The 18,846-nt window shown below is 39.6% G+C and overlaps 1 protein-coding gene across 3 annotated transcripts in view; it reads right to left on the reverse strand.

The window, feature by feature from the left end:
* The window catches only part of KCNQ5 (potassium voltage-gated channel subfamily Q member 5), a 386,226-nt gene that overhangs the window by 9,873 nt on the left and 357,507 nt on the right, over positions 1-18,846 (reverse strand). For 2 of the 3 annotated variants that reach the window (XM_072142130.1, XM_072142131.1), the window contains 2 exons: positions 8,868-8,976; positions 307-438 (listed from right to left, as the gene is read on the reverse strand). In XM_072142130.1, coding sequence (XP_071998231.1) covers positions 307-438; positions 8,868-8,976 — 241 coding nt within the window. Of the gene's footprint in view, positions 1-306; positions 439-8,867; positions 8,977-17,233; positions 17,264-18,846 lie in introns of all 3 variants that reach the window. The other variant, XM_072142132.1, reaches the window with a different exon arrangement.

Consider the following 18,846-nt stretch of genomic DNA (forward strand, 5'->3'; position numbering starts at 1 on the left):
TGAAATGAGACAACACCTTTAACTTCTTTAATAGGCAAACTCAACAAAATGTGTTGTGTGTACTGAAATATATCAGAAAGTTTTCCAAAATATTATGTGTGAATAGGTTTTAATTGGTTTCTATTTTAAAAAAGAGCCAAGAAGGAAGTCGTTTCCATATTCCTCTTGCCTGGGTTTCAGCTTGGAAAGACACATAAAAACATATTGTTAACAAAGTATTAAAAAGGCCTTTTTAAGTTTTTAACCCTTTCATTATAGTATAGTTATACAAATATACCATTATTATACAACATGCTTTTCACTAACCTTGTTTGGAGACTCTTTATTCTGCATAACATATCCAAATGGCCAGCAGAATATTGCTCAATCACATCTTTCACATCATAAGGGCGCAAGGTTTCCTTGAACTTCCTCTTTGCTACATGGAACTTCATGATTCTGTAGGAAAATGGCACAGCATTACTTATTTTACTTTTTAAATTTTATTTAGCAAAGATGTAAAAGAGCAGCAGCGTATCTTTTATTTCATCAATTTTTATGCATCAGTTATATAGTTAACACCAGGTGTGGAGACAACTCAGAGATAAGGTTTAATGGAAAGATTTGGACCTGTTCTCTGTTTGGCTCACAATGTTTAATGCAAAGCTGATAAAACAACTAAGATGTGAACTGGCCCTTAGATTAATAAATTATCTGCCCTGAATATTTTCCATAATGTTACTTTCAAACCAGAAGTCTTTTTCTAAACTATCACAAGAGGGCAGCACACACAAGGCTAACATGAACCAGTCCTGTGTATGTGTCAGTGCTGAATAAAATGAATGTTGTATTATCTTCTTTTTGTAAAGTTATATTCACATGACCATATGGGGGACATATATACGTCCCCCGTAGACAGCAATGGGCTCACGGTGCCGTACAGGAGCTGTACGATGCCGAACACGTACCGTTCCGTAGCCGGGAGAAAGATAGGACATATCTATCTTTCCCCAGAATATGGCGTACACCATATATCGCTATGGAGAGGGGCACATCGTGTGAATGTAGCCTAAGCTATATTGTTCTAGGATCATTGTTCTTGCATCCTATGGAATTTGATAATTGAAGCCGTGAGCACACAATTACCACATAATTTAGGAATCACTCAATGCCGAAGCATAAAATCATAGATATTTAAATAAGTGGGATATTATATATGACATTGATCGGCCGAGGCCACCAGAGTAAGCACAGTGAAACCCATCTTCTTTTGTATGTGCTAAGGTAATCAGAATTTGTGGGCAGGGGAGCACTGGCCCCTACAAGATGCAGCCAGTTTGTATGTTAAGGCTCAGCCCCATATTCTGTTATCTGGCATGTGTCTCTTTATATGGTTAACTTTTGAAATCTTTCATTTACCAAAATGATTGTGATATTGTTTTTTTTCATGAAACATTGTAATTCACGTTTGTAGTAAATTTTGGGAGAAATTAGTAATTTTCTACATTTTTAAGTTATCTGCTTTTGAGACGGATAGTCTTACCACCCAAATTAGTAACTCAGTCAGTCTATGCACATGAATAGCTGTAAGTTACAGATGACACCCTGTGTTTTATGATATCGCCCCAGATCCAGTTAGAAGCTGAACTGGCATCAGCTCATTGTGTTAATACTGCCATTGGCTTCTAGAAAACTTTGGCCCCCGGCTACTGCCCAAACCGCCTATATTATAGTATAATCCATTACGTTTTATGGGCCAGCAGAAGAGCTGATGTTTCTTTATTTCTTGAGCATAATCTGTCACTGACCTGGACAGTGACTGTGCCGAGATGGATCCAGATTCAGTAGTTCTACATGCGTACTATTAAATCAAGCAGACATACAGAATGAGTTTGTCGGGCAAAAACCGCATGTGCAAAAGCAGCTTGAGGTTAATACCAAACTTGCTTCAATTGTGTAATCAGGTGATCAGCAGCTATTTGTCTTTCACGCTATAACCCTTGTTTTAAAATTTCACCACTGAAAAGAAATCTGTCCCCTCCGACCAACTAAAAAAACCCTGGACAGTATCTTAGAGAACGCTGTAAAGTCATCTCATCCGCCCTGCCCTCAGCTATACGTCACTACACTTTAGTTTGAAACTTCTGTGCGGGCACAGTCCACCTGTTACTACGGTGTAGAACAGCCTAATTTGGTCATTAAAACTGCAGTGGTGGCCAATCACTGAGGTTTGGAGCTGTAAAAAACTCCTGAGAAAACCCATTTTACAACACTACATCTCATGTATTGGGGGGCCTCTGGTGTCTCCATCACAATTTATCTAAAAAGACTCCCAGTTTGTTACTTTCTAAGGATAAGACCCAGTTCACACCTCAGGTAGTTCAGGTCAGATCCGCAAAGAGTTTGTATGTTCTCTCCGTATTTGCGTGGGTTTCCTCTGGGTCCTCCGGTTTCCTCCCACACTCCAAAACATACTGGTAGGTTGATTAGATTGTGAGCCCCATTGGGGACAGGGACTGATTTGGCAATCTCTGTGCAGCGCCACGTAATCTGTGTGCGCTATATAAATAAAGGAATTATTATCGTCAGTATTGTGCACCCAATAATGGTGATAGAGATTAAACAAGACTGAAGACTGAAGGATGGCACTGATTACAATAGAATTAAGACTGACTGGTGTGGAGGATTAAGCTACCCTTGTTCTGTGTCTTAAAACATGCCTGGTAAGTTGAGCATGCTAGTAAATGGCATGATAGTATGGATGGTGTATAAAAGCTTGACTCTCATACACTGGGGTTCACCATACATTAAAATGACATGTTACCTTTGTTTTGTGGGTCAGCGTGATGCCAATGAGACAATTCATGTCGCTTTTTTTTTTATAATTTAATACTTTAGTACAATTAAACTTCCATGAAGATATTCTATTGTTTCACCACATTCTGTGAGTGTAACATTTATACAGCGTGGGAGCTGGTTTTTCGCTATCATTTTTCATTGCTATTTTTAAGGTTGGGCAAGGAGCACATGCAATAGTTTGTGATCTTATTTTGGATATTGATGTATTTGAGACAAAGATATACATTTTTTTTGCATATCTTGTATTTGTTTTTCCTCTACAGATTTTTTAGATTAAAGGGGTTGTCCTCTTACAGAAAATAATTGATATTGTTTGTCTAAGGAAAATATACAATTTTCCAATAAACATACGTATCCGTTCCACACTTTTTTCTACATCTCTGCTTGCTTTGCTTTTATAGAAAGCTTCTAAGTTTACTTCCAGTGGATAGAATCTGATCGTGGTGATGTGATGGACATGCAAGTGCAGGAGCCGTTATTATCTCACAACTCCTATAACTCTCAGTGATAATAACAACTTGTGCACATGCATGTCCATTACATCACATGGACAGATTTCTATCCAGTGGGAGTAAATAGAGAAGCTTTGTATAGAAGTACAACAAGAAGAGATCTAGAAAACCATGAGGAATTGATACAGAAAGCTTATTGAAAAATTGTATAACTTTTTAATACACAAATAATATCCATTATTTACTGAAAGTGGCTTATCCCTTTAAGTAATTCATGTATATGGTGACATGTGCCATAATCACTAAAACCACCCTAAAGACTTTACAACTGTGCAAGCCATTTCAGATTCCATAGTTCCAATGCGTTTTTTTAATGAAAAAATTTCCTGAAACACCAAAAATTGTGTATTTATGTATTTAAGTTTATATATGACATATGAAAGACATGTTTTCTAATAACCACAGGATCTTTACAGAACTTTGAGTTGTTTCAAGGTTTGTTCAGAGAGGCTGTCCAAAACGAATGTTTTTTTGCATTACACAATACATGTTGGCCCAGATATAATAGAACTGGTGCACTGTGAATAGATTTAGTTTGCACTTTGTTTGTGCAAGTTGCACCACATTATTTAATAGTGTTGCACACTTTTAGTTAATCTTGTCTGTTTTAAAGATGTACAGACAGTTGCACCTATTTTTTCATGGTGCACTTCGCTTCATGCGACAGAATTGTGTCACATCTCAGCAATAAATGTGACAAAAACTAGGGATACACACTACCAGGCCACTTTAGATGCATAGCTTTAAAAAGTGTCAGACAAAATGCAACTGCAACACCATTGTGGTGCACGGACATAATAAATACATGTGTAAGATCCAAAGACACTTTTTTCACTCAAACGTAAACAAAAAACTGGCGCAGACACAATAATATATCTGGGACATTAGCTTTTAGAAAGCAGTATATTTTCTTTAACTGGAAAGTATCATTATGTAAGGTGGTCAACATATGCACATATATCTTATCTGAAAAGCAAAGTGTTAAAATATTACAATAACTGGGACAAACAAACTCCCTTTTAAGGCGTTTTGGCTCTTTGCCATAATCAAAAGGTTTTTCTAACGCAGATAGCCATTGGAATAGTAGGGCATAAGAATAGGTAATAGCTGCCCACATACAATTTGTAGTCTTTTTGAAGCAATAGGCTTAGACCTCCAGACATTTGTTCCACTATATGGTGGGCAACCTGGATGATAAGTTTACTGTCCTTCATTTGGTAGATATAAATATATGGTCTAAAACTTTGCATATTTTGTAAAATTTGACTTATTTATTAAAGAGATTTATTGTTTTCACTGAAGTCTGCCCTTGAATTTTCACGTGTCTGCTGCTGGGCACCATAGGCGTCTAAGGGAATGCATATCCAACTGCAAATCGTGCAGCCGGATATCCGTCTCCACAACATTTGTGTGCAAGCGGCCTAAGTCTGAGCAGTGAGGAGATCAATTACTAGCACAGTTTTAATATAGAAATTTGTCCCATTTTTGTTTGATGCAGATTTTTTTAGCTGTGCAACTGTCCTGGCTCTTTTTTAGTGGATTTTTAGTTTCATAGTTTAGTGTAACTGAGCCTACGCAATCGTTTTTCAGAATATAAACATGCTGATTTTTAATTCAGTGCCACCCAAGTGCCTATTCAAAACTAGCATCTAATATTGACTGGCGGCCTTTGCACCAATGGATTTCTCCATATTTTCAGAATATTTTGATGATATTACATACTGTTTATGGTAGGATATTAAAAGACTTTTAAATTTAGGAAAATTTTTCTGAAATTGTTCTTCAAATTTCTTAGATGCAGTCTTTTGCAGATGGGTGAACCTTTGCCTCTAAGGAACGATAGTGAAGAAGGCTATGAGAGGGGCAATGGAAAAAGTCTGTTTTACAGACTTCTTATGGACTTCAGCTGAACCGATTCGTTCAGCTATTACTGGGCAGGTTGCCAGAGTGCCAAGGGCTGCAGGCGTGCTCTCTTCAGCCTTATGCCAGAGGTATGAGGATTGCTGATTCATGCCTTAACTGAACCAGTTGTTCCAGCAACAGAGATATTAATCTACAAATTAGTGGTGGTAGGGGGGGTTTGTCGAAAAACAAAGTTACAGTTCTATCTCATTTTTTAACAAACTTATAAGCTGCTTTTAGTATCATTACATGTCCTAATGAGTTTTTATGAAGCTGACATTAAACATGCTAGTTAAAATAGCTTGTTCCCAGAAGTGCTTTAAGGAGCAGATGCTCACATTCAAAAATAGCACTCTTTACACTTTTCAGATTTGTAGGATATACCAATTCTATAAAAGATCCATTACAATTCTTAAACTTGTTTGTCCTTTTAACAACATTACATTACAACACATTTCATAAGGTTAACACACCTATGTGGTGTTCCACTAATATTAGCCTAAATAATTTCTGGGGTTTGCTGCCATAATCTTTACTCATATCAATCAATAGCAAAATCATTCTATAAAGCATGCTGCACTTTCTGTACTTTAAAATGTTTGATTTACACCAAAAGTCAGTCATGTCTTACACCCGTTTTCAATTCCTTTAAGGCAGTGATGGCGAACCTTTTAGAGACCGAGTGCCCAAGCTACAACCAAAATCCACTTATTTACCAGGAAGTGTCAACATGGCATTTTAAGCAGTAATTTATTGTTACCTGTTCTTCCACATCTTTCAATCGTATCAGCCCCTGAGGCCACCAATACAGTTGAAAGAAGAAGGGCAAATTCAGACTCTCATTGTAGTTACTCTCCAAGGTCTCTCTGTAGAGGAAGAATGGTTTTGCCCAGCAGTAGGACCTCCAAAGATAATGCAGCCCAGTCCACACCTTCTAATTTTACCTGCAGTTCCAAACAGCCAATAAAGTGTCGTTTTAGTGAGCAGCATCTCTTAAGTTGCCTGGGACTGCAGGAAGATTTGGTGAATTTGATCCTGGTGAACTCTGTCCTGGGTTAATAACCTGAGTGCCCACAGAAATGGCTCTGAGTGCCACCTCTGGCACCCGTGCCATAGGTTCGCCACCACTGCTTTAAGGGAACTGTCAGTCACATTTACCAGCATCCCTCTAGTCTCACATGTCCAGCGAAAGATAATGTTTGTAGATTAAATAGGGAAGATGGCTTTATGTAGTTCACATCCATGTTGTTAACTTTGTAAAGAGAATGATCTCCTTCCAAATAATCAGGGGTCTTATGACAGGATGTGAATTGGACCATCATAACTAGAAATTTAAAGGGGTTTGCCCATGAAAGAAAATTCTCAAATTTCAATCCTCTAGTGAGGTTTACACAATAAAGATCATTTTTAAATCCTTTCTTTATTATATTACTCAGTTTTATTGCTGTTTTAGCTCCTATCACTCAGTGATGGTCAGTGTAAAAATCCAGAGTTTGGGCGAGGACTCTCTATGCAGACACATTGGGGCAGATTTATCAAGAGTCTGAAATTCAGAATATTTCCAGTTGCCCATGGCAACCAATCACAGTTCAGCTTTCACTTTACCAGTGCTCATGAATATTTTAAAGGGGAGCTGTGATTGGTTGCCATGGACAACTTGAAATATTCTGACTTTCAGACACTTGATAAATCTGCCCCATTATGATCCCCCCATGCTGTGTGGTGAGATTACAGATTTATATACACCTTTATTTAGCTTCTGAACATTCTACTAATATCTGACACTTGCAAAGAGAGATGAGACAGATCAGAGATGATCTTATCTGCCTGTCGCTTGTAGCTTTACTCACCTCACAATGCTGCTGTTGCTTGCCCGCAGGAAGTCATTGTGTGTCTGTGTGAGCTCGACCTGAAATAGAAGGGTGGGGGCTAGAGGCGGAGAGCAGAGAAGAGCTCAGCCTCAGACAGAAGAACAATATGTCTGCCAACCCTAAAGTCAGAAGATTAATGGTCGCATCCAGGGGCAACCAAAATTGTGTACACCAGGACTGATAGAGACAGGTTGGACTTATATCTGTGAAATGCTGTATTTTTGTTAATAACAGTGAATTAGAGAATGTGTTATTTTGTTATCCTGAGTACATTTAAGAATCTTTTCTTCGTGAGAATACCCCTTTAAGTCTCTGAGTGAGACTTTTAGCTTCTTATGACCTTGTTTTTATGATAATTAGGTTTTAGAAATTATGCAAATGAGCCTCTTAGGCTCATTTGCATAATTTTTAAAACCTTTATTTCTTAAAAACAAGGGCATAAGAAGCTACAAGAACAGTATATCATGCCAGAGGGGGTACACACCAGTGTGTCAGTGTGCTTGGTTTATAATCCTTAATCCTGGTGATAGATGTCCTTTAAAGTAAAGCTTTAGTTGGATGCTTTAAAGAGGTATTTTCACGAAGACAAGTATCTCAAATGTACTCATGATAACAAATTAACACATTCTCGAATTCATTGTTCAGCATTTCACAGATATAATTCCAACATGTCTCTATCATGCCTTGTATACACAATTTCAGTATTTTCTGACTTTAGGGTCGGCAGCCATCTTGCTTTTCTGTCTGAAAGAGCTGAGCTGCTCCCTGCCTCTAGCACCCTCCCCTGCTGCATTCCAGAACAAGCTCACACTCACTGACTTCTTGTTGGCTAACAACAACACATCACATAATGAGGAGAGCTACAAACTATGGGCAGATAAGTTCTTTATCCCAGGGAGGGGAAGGAAGGCACATCAGATCTTACACTGTGTGTACCAAAGATGTAGCAGAGCTGGAGAGTGTCATTGTGTGTAATATGCATCTCATGAATGTCATCATCTCATCTCTCATCGGTCTCATCTCTTTTTCTATGTGTGAGATACCTGTACAATATTCAGAAGGTAAATTAAAATGTATATAAACCTGTACCATGATTATCTAACCACATTGTCTGCTCAGAGAGTCCCGCTTACACCCTGGAATTTTACACTGACTATAACTGAGTAATAGGAGCTAAAACAGCAACTGAGTAAAATTGTGAAGTAAAGGGTTAAACATTGTGTTAACATCACTAGGGGTTTGAAATTTGAGAATTTTCTTTAAAATAATCTACAACCTCATATTGTTAAAATTTTTGACTGTGGGAAAGCAACCTTTATGTTATTTACAGACTCAATGACCATAATCCTGAATTCTCCTCATAGCATAAAATACACTGTGGGGTACATGTACCATAACTCGCACTTTGTCCATCTGTTTTTTGGGTCTTTTCTTGGCTTTTTAGCTGGTCAGATGTATCTTAGCATTTTTTTTTCCTTATTGATACATGTTACGTTTGGTCTTTAGTTAATTTGGGACTTTTAAAACATTGCAAAGAGTCGCAGTCAGTTCCAAGCTCATTTCGCAACTTTCACCTGGATTCAGGAGATAACTTAGGGAACATTGCATAAAATTAGACAATGGCGAACTTTGAAATAAATTCGCAAATTAGTCGCAAATCTCAAAAATTTAAAAAAAAAGCCAAGCCAAAAGTTTGGTACATGTGCCCCTGTGACAGTATTCCTGTATTTTTTTTTTTACTAACCTGATTGCTCGGATGACGGTTTTAAGAGCTGGGGTAAGATCTTCTACTGATACATCGCAGTGACACCCTTTGTCATCATGTACTTCCTCTGTTCCGAGGTTGATGTCAGCTAAAAAGATAAAATCAGTAGATATTCAGGTGAATTCAAAGTTTAAGCCTTTAAAGGCTGAGGCTGAAACATGTTCAGTAAATGGTTCAATTGTACACAGTAACCTTCAAAATTGACCCAGCCTATGAGAGAGATTTACATTTTCACACTGCTTTAAAAATCAAGTTCTGGATTGTCTGAAAAATATTTCTCCGTAGTGGACTCAACAGAAGTTCGTTCCACCAACTTGTTACTTGGGAGCTTTTACTGTATTTTTAAAAGATCATTACATAAGTTTATTTTCCTTCTACCAAACTATTGAACTCTTAGTATAACTATAGTATCTCCTTATGCTAATATTGTGTTCAGCATTTACTGCACCAGTGAAACATTAATTCTGTGGACCATTCTATCCAATATGATGAATTACTAATACAATATTAGGAGTGAAAGGAACACAACTAGAAATACTAACTCCAAAAATTCATGGTGCTAAAATAGTGCCGCAGACCAATATTTGTAACAAATGAATAACAACATTATATGTCTCAATTAATTCTTTCTGTATCAAGAGAATCAATTCCTGTTTGATGGAGCCTTTCTTTTATTAGGACTGCATGTCTGACTTATTGTTTCAAACAGATCTTTGGATTTTGAAGTCACCACCATCTCTTTTTTTATGAGAACATTTGTTCTGAGCTTACTGTATGTTTTTCCTTAAGTTACATATATATAATTTATTATATAATATTAAAAAGCTTTTAACCAAATGTAGAGCAAGCTTTATCACACCATTCGGCACAATATACATGCTGAATCAGAAGCGATGGGGACGTGTCAGGTTTAGCAATGTGCTTCTAGTTGAAGTACAACTACTGTTATTTCTTTGCTTGGAGAAGCAGAAAGGTGCACTAAATTAGATCCATGTGTAGGAGTAGAGATTAGTATTCAAGATAAGTATTCAAAATTTTATGCGATTCTGCACAATTTAGGGCCTCATACACAAAACTGTATGGTCTTTTCTGTCCTGTATATACGGCTGTATTCTGGCTGTAAATATGGGACGTATTGCAACATTATATCAACGTATTGCACTGCATCTGTACCATATCTGTATAGAAGTAAGGTGGGCTGGCAGATGTTGGATGGCTGACTATTGGCTGGCCGACAGAATGCACCTCCCACTGGTTCTGGATACCGCATGTATATGTGGCAGCATACGGTGCCCAGTCGCATGCAGCACGTATTGAGCCTGTATTTTTGTTCCCATTTTTATCAATGGGCCGTACAGAACGGAAATATGGTGGAAAATAGGACATGCTCTATATTTTTATATGGCTTGTTTGCGGTAAAGTACGGTGGACAATATGGCCATGTACATGGATGGCCGTATAGCCCACTGGAATGCATGGGTCCGTATTCCGGGCCGTATATACGGCCGTTTTTATATGGTTGTATGCATGGGGCCTATATTACAGTCCACATACCACAGTAAAACTACTGTAGTTTAATTGATTTTCTGATAACATTATAAACTTATGCCACATATGCTACAACCGGTGTTATGGTACTACAAAACTGATGACCTATCCTTCAATCCTCCTATCATTATCAGAATGTTGGGGTCTATTTCCTGTGACACTCTGCCATTCAGAGGAAAGGGTTGTAGGACTAGAACACACATTTCTAGTGACACCTGAATAAAACATTGCAATCACTTTCATATACAACTTTTGGGATAGTAGAATGCAGCTATGTCCAATTACTATTGTGCTGCACTAACACTATATTGTATTTGTTGAGTAAGTGGATACATTGAAATGCTTTCAACATTGACTTTCTAGATTTGTCTCTCAGCACTTCTAGCACTCAAGATGTAAATCACTCATGTATATTAAGGGCCTGGCTTAAATCTTCATTACAGATAGATATCAGTGAGAAAGGAGTCTAGAAGAAGAAAGTTGTTGTGAAAGGGTGCATTAATGAAAGAGTAATAATGGGTGGCAGTGATAAACTGGATATTTTATGTTTATAGTGATGTCTGTGTAAAGAGAGTATGAGAGAACATATTGTTTAAAGGTTAGTTCTAAAGTGGCTGTCCCAAGGTGATCGGTGAGGGTCTGCCAGAGAACAAGGATCTCATTCTCACTTACTGATGGGGTGACAGGATCAACATGTACTGGCTTCTCCCATAGGGTAGAATGGAGTAGACACTCTTGGTACACCTGACCTACCACTCCACCCTGTTCTTGTGATTGCTGGAGGTCCCAGCAGTCATACCCTCTTTGATCACTTTGTTATCCCCAATCCTGTGGTCAGGGGATAACTTATAAACTTATGAAAAGCTCTTTAAATTTGTTGGCCACTTTACCTCATGTTTTTGCAATGTATGTGTATGTGTTCATGCTGAATATTCAGTAATTTACCAATATATCTCCATTTTAAAGTTTTCACCACTTTTTAGAAATGTAAGATAAAGCCCCATTGGTTCATGTTTTTTACCTCTTTAGCTGCCGTTCCTATCCATAAAATTTCAAAGTTAGAAGGTCTTGTAACGCTAACTGTCCATGAGGCAATGTATTAGTCAGCCTGCAATTATGTTTGACCATGGTACCTTAAGAGTTAAACAGCCAGGATCGCACTGCTGTCACTATTGACTGTTTTCAGGGTGATAGCAGTGCAGGGAATTACCCACCAACTTGGACGTGCATTAACATCCTTTAAGGCATTGAAAAGTAACTAAATTGATAGTTCAGGTGAATGTAAGAAAGGTTAAATAGCTTATCACAGGAACATGTCTCTATCAACTCCTATTAACCTTTATCTTACCTGCTCAACTTATTACTGCTTACATCTTATGAAAACAGTTTGCACTTTATGGGGGAGATTTATCTTATTCCGAAGTATGATAGAAGCTCCGCCTTCCGGTGACACCAGCTACATCAGGAAGTTTAGGCCTGCCAATGTATCCAGCAGTTGGCTGCCGGGGGCCAACACAGCGCTAAACTGCTACCTGGCGTAGCAAACGTCCAAGGTGAATGTTCTACGCCAGCTTTCTGGCATGGAAGCCCTGATAAATGTCTCCCTATGTGTCTATGAAGGGAGAAGGAGATGGAGCAGAGAAGGAGAGACAAAGACACAGGGACATTGTGCATTAGGGAGGAATAAGTGATTGTGCAATAAAAAAAAAAAGTATATAAAAGTTTAGGGTAATGAGAAGAAGAAATTAAAGTATCAAACCCTGGGTTCACTTAAGACTGTACAAAGAAAGAAGAAAGTAATAGCTTTTGATGATCCATACTTGTTTGGTTAGTCAGATAGGGGGGCATGGTTTATCCATTTGTATGTATAGTATGTTTAGATGGCATATGAAGTTAATGAGATTGCAGCTCCATTTTTTGGTAATAGGAACCGTTTTGTCTGTGTCTATATTGGTAATTACTCATGTAAGAGTTGAAAAAAAAAACTGGAACTATATTTTATGTGGCATGGACGATTTATGTATGCCTTTGGCATCTGTGTTTTACCAGCATTGCCTTATTCAGTAATGTTTTTCAGTGTTTCTTGACAACACTCGTTGCAAGCAGTGGGACTATCACGCCAGTCTAATCTTGCGTGTAGTAGTGTCAGTTTAACCATATTTACAATACCATCTGTTTACTAGTTGAAAATACCTGGCTTTTCCTTCTAGTTTTGTGTAACTTGGCAATACATGTAACCCTATATGTATACAGTGTGGTGAAAATCCTTAGCAGGAAAAAATGCTAATTGAAAATCTTAGTTAAACTTGCGTTGTGAAAATAGGAAAACAAGCTATGCAATATAGATAAAAGAAAGGTAATGATGAAAAAAAAAATCCTACATTTTAACTAATGTATTCTTTGGTGGCTGATCTAAACATGAAGCATTACAGTAGAAAGCATCTGGCAGTACAGATGAAAAATGCCAAAGAGCAACAATGAATACACTGAAAGGAAACAGCAGTATAATAACCTAAGAAGATTACAAGTCAGAATTTATATCAACTATGTCATAACTGTATGCATTCTTTTCCTACATTTATTAGAACAAGGGATTTGAAAAGGCTTTTAAAACCTCAGCTGAAATTCTTTTCCTGATATAAAAAGGGCAGACATGCCGTATATACAAATTTTTCGCTACCATCTTTCCCATAGCTTTTGACTACTGGGGGATTTTTAAAGTGAACCTGTCATTAGGATTTCACATTTTCATCTATTGATGCGTTTCCATAGCCTTTTTAATACTAATTCCCAAGTAAAATTACTAGTTCCACTCACTTTTTAATTTATATGCTCCCTACAAGCAAAATGTTTACGTGGCTGTCTGAGTCCTTGTGTCATTTTTATTATCTTACTTCAGTGCTTCCAACAACTCTTCCCCCCTTCCTTATCCTCCTTCCTGCTGACAGAGATTTACCTGCAGCATGGGGTCAGTTTGTAAAAAATAAGTTCTTATAGGGCTACAGTAATGGAAGAAGAAAAAAAGGCTTAAAATCTAAGTATTAAAGGAAATCTACTACGGGGATGAAGGATTGTAAACCAAGCACACTTACATGTTGGTTTGCTCAAAAGGGCTCAGAAAAGAAACTCAAAATTTCTAAAACACTTCACAATTGGTTGCAGGCTTTTGCTGTCCTTGATTCCATAATCACGCAAAAGTTTCCAGCCTCTGCCCCTGCCCTTTTTTTTACTGGGACACAATGCTCAGTGCTTTTAAGCTTCATGGGGGTTTGGCTTGGTGACGGTACAACATAGAATTTTGTTGCCGCTTCCCTCTTAATCCCAATATAGGTTGTGCGTGAAAAGTGACGTAACGTTTGGTTACAGCTTATCCTAGCGGAGTGTTCCCAGTGCCCCCAGTTCCCAGGCCCACCCCGTGGAAGACTCAGTTTAACCCTGTGGTACACAAACCAACTGGAACCTGCTGGTTATACAATGAAGGCCACTACAGATTCTACACCTCATGCAAATTCAGACACAAATTTTCAATCTGTGGAGGCAATTATTCAGCCCTGTGTTGCTTCCATCGCAACAAGCAGTATCTCGCAGGTAACCCCCCTCCCCCCGCCCAGTCTTGGAACACCATTGAACAGACTAACTCCCTGACTAAACCTATATCCAAGGAAGTAAGGCTTCTTGAGGATGGTTTGTTCCAGCTTTTACATTACTCATCATCCCTCCTAGGTCGTGGGTTAATGTAGCAACCTATTTTCCGATCATGAAAATCCCTCGCTAGCCCTAGAAAAAATTAATGAAAAAGTGGTTTTAGGCAGGATGGCTGACCCCTTTCCCCCCTGGGCTTAGCACCTAAAAAAGAGCTAGGTAAATTTAGATGAAGAGTGAATTCTAATGGAAGTCCAATTGTTTCAAAACCTATATCTGTCCCCATCTTAATCCTCTGTTTTAATATTCCCCCTTTTTTCCCTTCCATATTTTTTACTCGTTATTTTTTCAGGACCTTGCAAGCATATTTGGAGTGTGGGCCATTTTTGTTGTTCACTGGGTGGAACATAGAGCAGCAGTTTGTCCATGCGATCTAAACCTGGGGCTTACAGATGCATGTGTGCATTAGTGTTATATACGCGCCATGCGGCCAGTGCAGATCATCTGCAGTTCTCAGGACCTAGTGGTCATTATCATCCATGCGGATGGTAGCGACCTCGGCTGCAATAAGCCAAGTGAGCTTATCTCCCTCATGAGACAGGATTTTTCTTGTTTTCCAACATTTTTTTAGGTCAGTTACCCTAGTTTGGTCTGAAATTATTCACTGCTGTAACTGGAGAGGCACTAGGAATTATAATACCAAGATGCACGTACAACTAGAAGAAGAATTAAAGGTCAGGAATCCTCCTGATGTATTCTTACAGGTGAATTTAAAAACAGAGTGTGGACCCAGCCTAACAGCTGTACCATACCGAGTATCATAGTGCTAAAATAGTGCTAAAATTATATCAGCATGACCTCTACCAAACATTTTCTGAAGGAAATGAATTTTGATTTTCTTTCAAGCTTTCCAGTAATCAGAATGAAATACTATCCACTGCATGTAATGTTTCCTTGTCATTCCTCTTTCCTTCATCATGCGCTGAGTGCTATCATAAAAGAGGCCAAGATTATATCTTGATTAGTATAAATGTTAGAGCTTATAGATATGTGCACTTTGAAGAAATGCAATGTACTGAATGCTTCACAAACAGATATGTATCTTATATATTCACTAATGTAGAATATAGAATATAGACAGTAGAAGCTTACTGTAAGTGATAAATCCTAGTCAGGATTATCAAAATATGCTATAGAGGATGTATACAGAAAGAATTAAAAGTTCTAGAGCTTAATTTTACATTAAAGTTGTCCAACTTAAGCGAGGGAAGGATTTATCCCTCAAAGCCAGTCTTAAATATGCTGCTCTTTACTTCGGAACAGGTTGATGGGCTCCTGGTTTCATTAGGCCCCTGGGTGACCGAGCCTCAACAGACCCCTTAGCAGTAAACTCACGTGACGACATTAAAAATTCTGAAACTCAAACAGTCTCCTGTTCCCCAAAATTTTCTTTAGTTTATCATTCCAAACAGTCCCCTCGTGGGTATTTTATATAAAGCCCCCCTCACACCCTGTGGATTCATTAGATACAGCCCCCTTCAACCTCATGGATTCCTTATTTACAGCCTTATGTGGGCCTCCCTGCAGCTCTGGGCCCCTGGCTCTTGCCCGGGAATGCCCGGGCCGGCCCTGGCACTTGCCCGAGCCGGCCCTGGGTGGGGGCTGCTTTCCAGGCATGGGCCCATCCCAGTTTCATAGTTAAAGAACACCTGTAATTGGGTCTCTATAACTAATTCTGTCACTACTAACTGTTAGAGCAGTTAACAAGGATTCCATCCCAGCCTTTATGTAGTTAATTCATACATCAATCACTCTCAAATCATATTTTCTTTATTTTCTTTATTATTTTAATGGAGAGAGAAAGTGATGTCACCCCTGTTAGAGGGAAGGAAAGACAGCAATCCAAAACCTGTACGTGAGTTCATGTAGTTTGGTGCTAAGAACCTAGGACGGTACACATCTGTATGAGTGACTGATGGTCGAGTACAAATAAGCTAGCACACTACCCGTCCATGGTGGCCGGTCCGTGTTTTCGGACAAATTTGGCACAAATTACGGGATGCACTATAAGCGTTGGGTACCATTGACCTATATGGGTTACTGGTTGGGGAATTGCGAGGAGATGTGGTACTGTCTAGTCTTAGGGTTAGGGTTATGATAGGGTTAGGGTTATACTGGTCATGAAGTTGATAACTCTCCTCTTTATTCCTCGTATTATTAAAGGGGTTATCCGGGTTTAAATTTTTTTTTTATGGCCCGGCTGGGGAGGGCTAGTTAAACATAATAAACATGGACTTACCTCCTCCGGTGCTGCCGATGTCCCGCGCCGCGGTCACTTCGATCCGTGCCCCTGTAAACAAACAGGGGCACGGAAGCCGCGCACAGGGAGCTTCCGGTCCGCGATGTGGACGGCTCCTCCCATGCGTCCCTATCTCTCAGCGTTGTAAGCGCTGGGAGATGGTGCGCATGGGAGCTTCCGGCCGGCCGGAAGCTCCCTGTGCGCCGGTGTAATGAAACCGGCGCACGGAGAAGACGGGCCGCGGCGTGGGACATCGGCAGCACCGGAGGAGGTAAGTACATGTTTATTATGTTTAAATTGCCCTCCCCAGCCCGGACATAAAAAATTTTTTAAACCCGGATAACCCCTTTAAGCTTGTAGTGACTATACCCACTTGTTGTTACATAACTGGAATCTCGTAGCTATATCAGGAGTTCGTAAGACAGTCACATGATCAGCAGAAAGGAGGCTGTCCTACATACACGGACCTCGTGGCCAACTCTGATCGCCATGACTACGAGAATAGCCACGCATGCGTATACAAATCGAGCATGGAATTGGACACTGACACGCTGTTTTTATATATAATTCACATGAGATATGCTAATTACATATTTATACTGATATGAATTGTTAAAACGTCTTCGTGTACACTATTGCACTGTAATATTCTGCATTTGTATATATTTTCACTTTCGTATGTTTTGCATATTGCATCACTAAAGTAAAGGAAATGATGTCATCACACACCTGTGTATATATATGGGCCTATATCGGCCATGTTTTTCATTCTTGAGAAAGATTCATTGCGAATCGAAACGTCGCGAATTTTATGCCTTCTATGTAAATAAAGCCTTTATACTTTGGATTTCCTGGCGCGCTGTGGCTTCCTCTATCGATGTCACCCCTGTTACCCATCTCTTCTCTTCCACCTACACATGTCTCTGTGTAATGTATAGTAAAGCATAGCTAGTGCTTGTTTGAAAGACACAGACATCAGCTACACAAGTAGTGTATAGGAGTAGCAGAATGTAAGGCTCATAAAACTGTTACAAGTTGCAGTTGTGTGTATAGGAGCATCTCATACACACACAGGCTGCAGGGGACATGGCAACCAGAACCAGGAAGCACATAAAGGAGCCAGCACCAGGAGTGTCACATCAATATAGAGGCTGTGAGTCATGTGTATAGGAGTATCTCATACAGAAATGGGCTGCAGGGGACATGGCAGCCAGCATCAGGAGTGTCACATCATTATACAGGCTGTCTGTCAAGCACTGGGGGTGTGGGGTGTGTGGCTGTGCCTGATAGTGGGTGGTTAATTTGCCTGTAAGGTTCTCTTTAAGGCAAGGCCTAGCCCATAAGTCCAAGTATTCATTGGGAGACCCTCCAGTGGACCCTCACCCACCATTCCTGACCTCCTATGTAACAGTAATGAACTTCTCCCTAATGACTTGGTCTCTTACCACCAATGGAGGATGATCATATAAGCGGGTAGGGCTGTTGTCCAGGACCCGTGGCTTAAGGTTGTTTCAAAGTGTCCGTATGATAACATAGATCCCAACCGTCCAGGATTTGCAAGGACAGTATATTTTTACCTCTGCCCCACATCACGGGCAGCTGGGAGATTGTCCCGGATATTCCCTCCAGGTCCCGCGCTGGCTGGGGTTGTCCAACTCTGTGTCCGCATAGTATTTCCTTTCAAAGCCAGAACTCATAGTACTGAATGGCTTCTACAGACATGAGGCAGGGAATCCTTTTGAAAGATGTGTCAAGTTAGCGGAGAGCAGGGACCACGTCATCAGGGAGACATCACCATCTGGCCATATATGGTGTCTACCTAGGGCTTCCCCAGACACAAGCTCTTATTTAAATTAATTAAATACATTTCTGCCCAGCCTGGAATTTGAACTCAGACCTCACAGCTCCACCTGCCATAGAGAGAGAGACAGGGGCTCTAACCACTAAGCTATGGGCTTAGGGAATGTCTGTCAGTGGATTTTTGGTAACTAAAAGCTGTTACCTGTTACTGTTACACTGTGACACAGGCTCCATGTGTTGGTAAAGAAAGAGGAATCTTCTCACAGATTATTATTGTATTTATTGAGAAAATTATTATAATTTTTTCATTATTATTATGGAGACAATTATTATTAATTAATAATAATAATAATTATCTCATTATCCCCTTAATGACCGCCGTATCGGGATTCTATATCGGTCATTAAGGGTACTTCTTCTGATGCAATGCCTTTCAATGGTGGCACATCAGAAGAAGATTTTGGGACATTGGATCTATCTGGTGCCGGTGTCGGGCTGTGAACAGCCCAGACCCGGCACTAATACCCAGCATCGTAAAAACTCTGATCCCGGGTGTTTAACCCCTTGCACGCCATGGTCAAGCATGAATGCGGCGTGTGTAAGTGTCCCCACTGTGTTCTGGACCCCCTGGTGTGCTTACCGGGGGATCCGATTCCTACTACCGCAGCC

This window comes from Engystomops pustulosus, chromosome 3 (assembly GCF_040894005.1).
Source record: "Engystomops pustulosus chromosome 3, aEngPut4.maternal, whole genome shotgun sequence".
Lineage (NCBI taxonomy): Eukaryota > Metazoa > Chordata > Amphibia > Anura > Leptodactylidae > Engystomops > Engystomops pustulosus.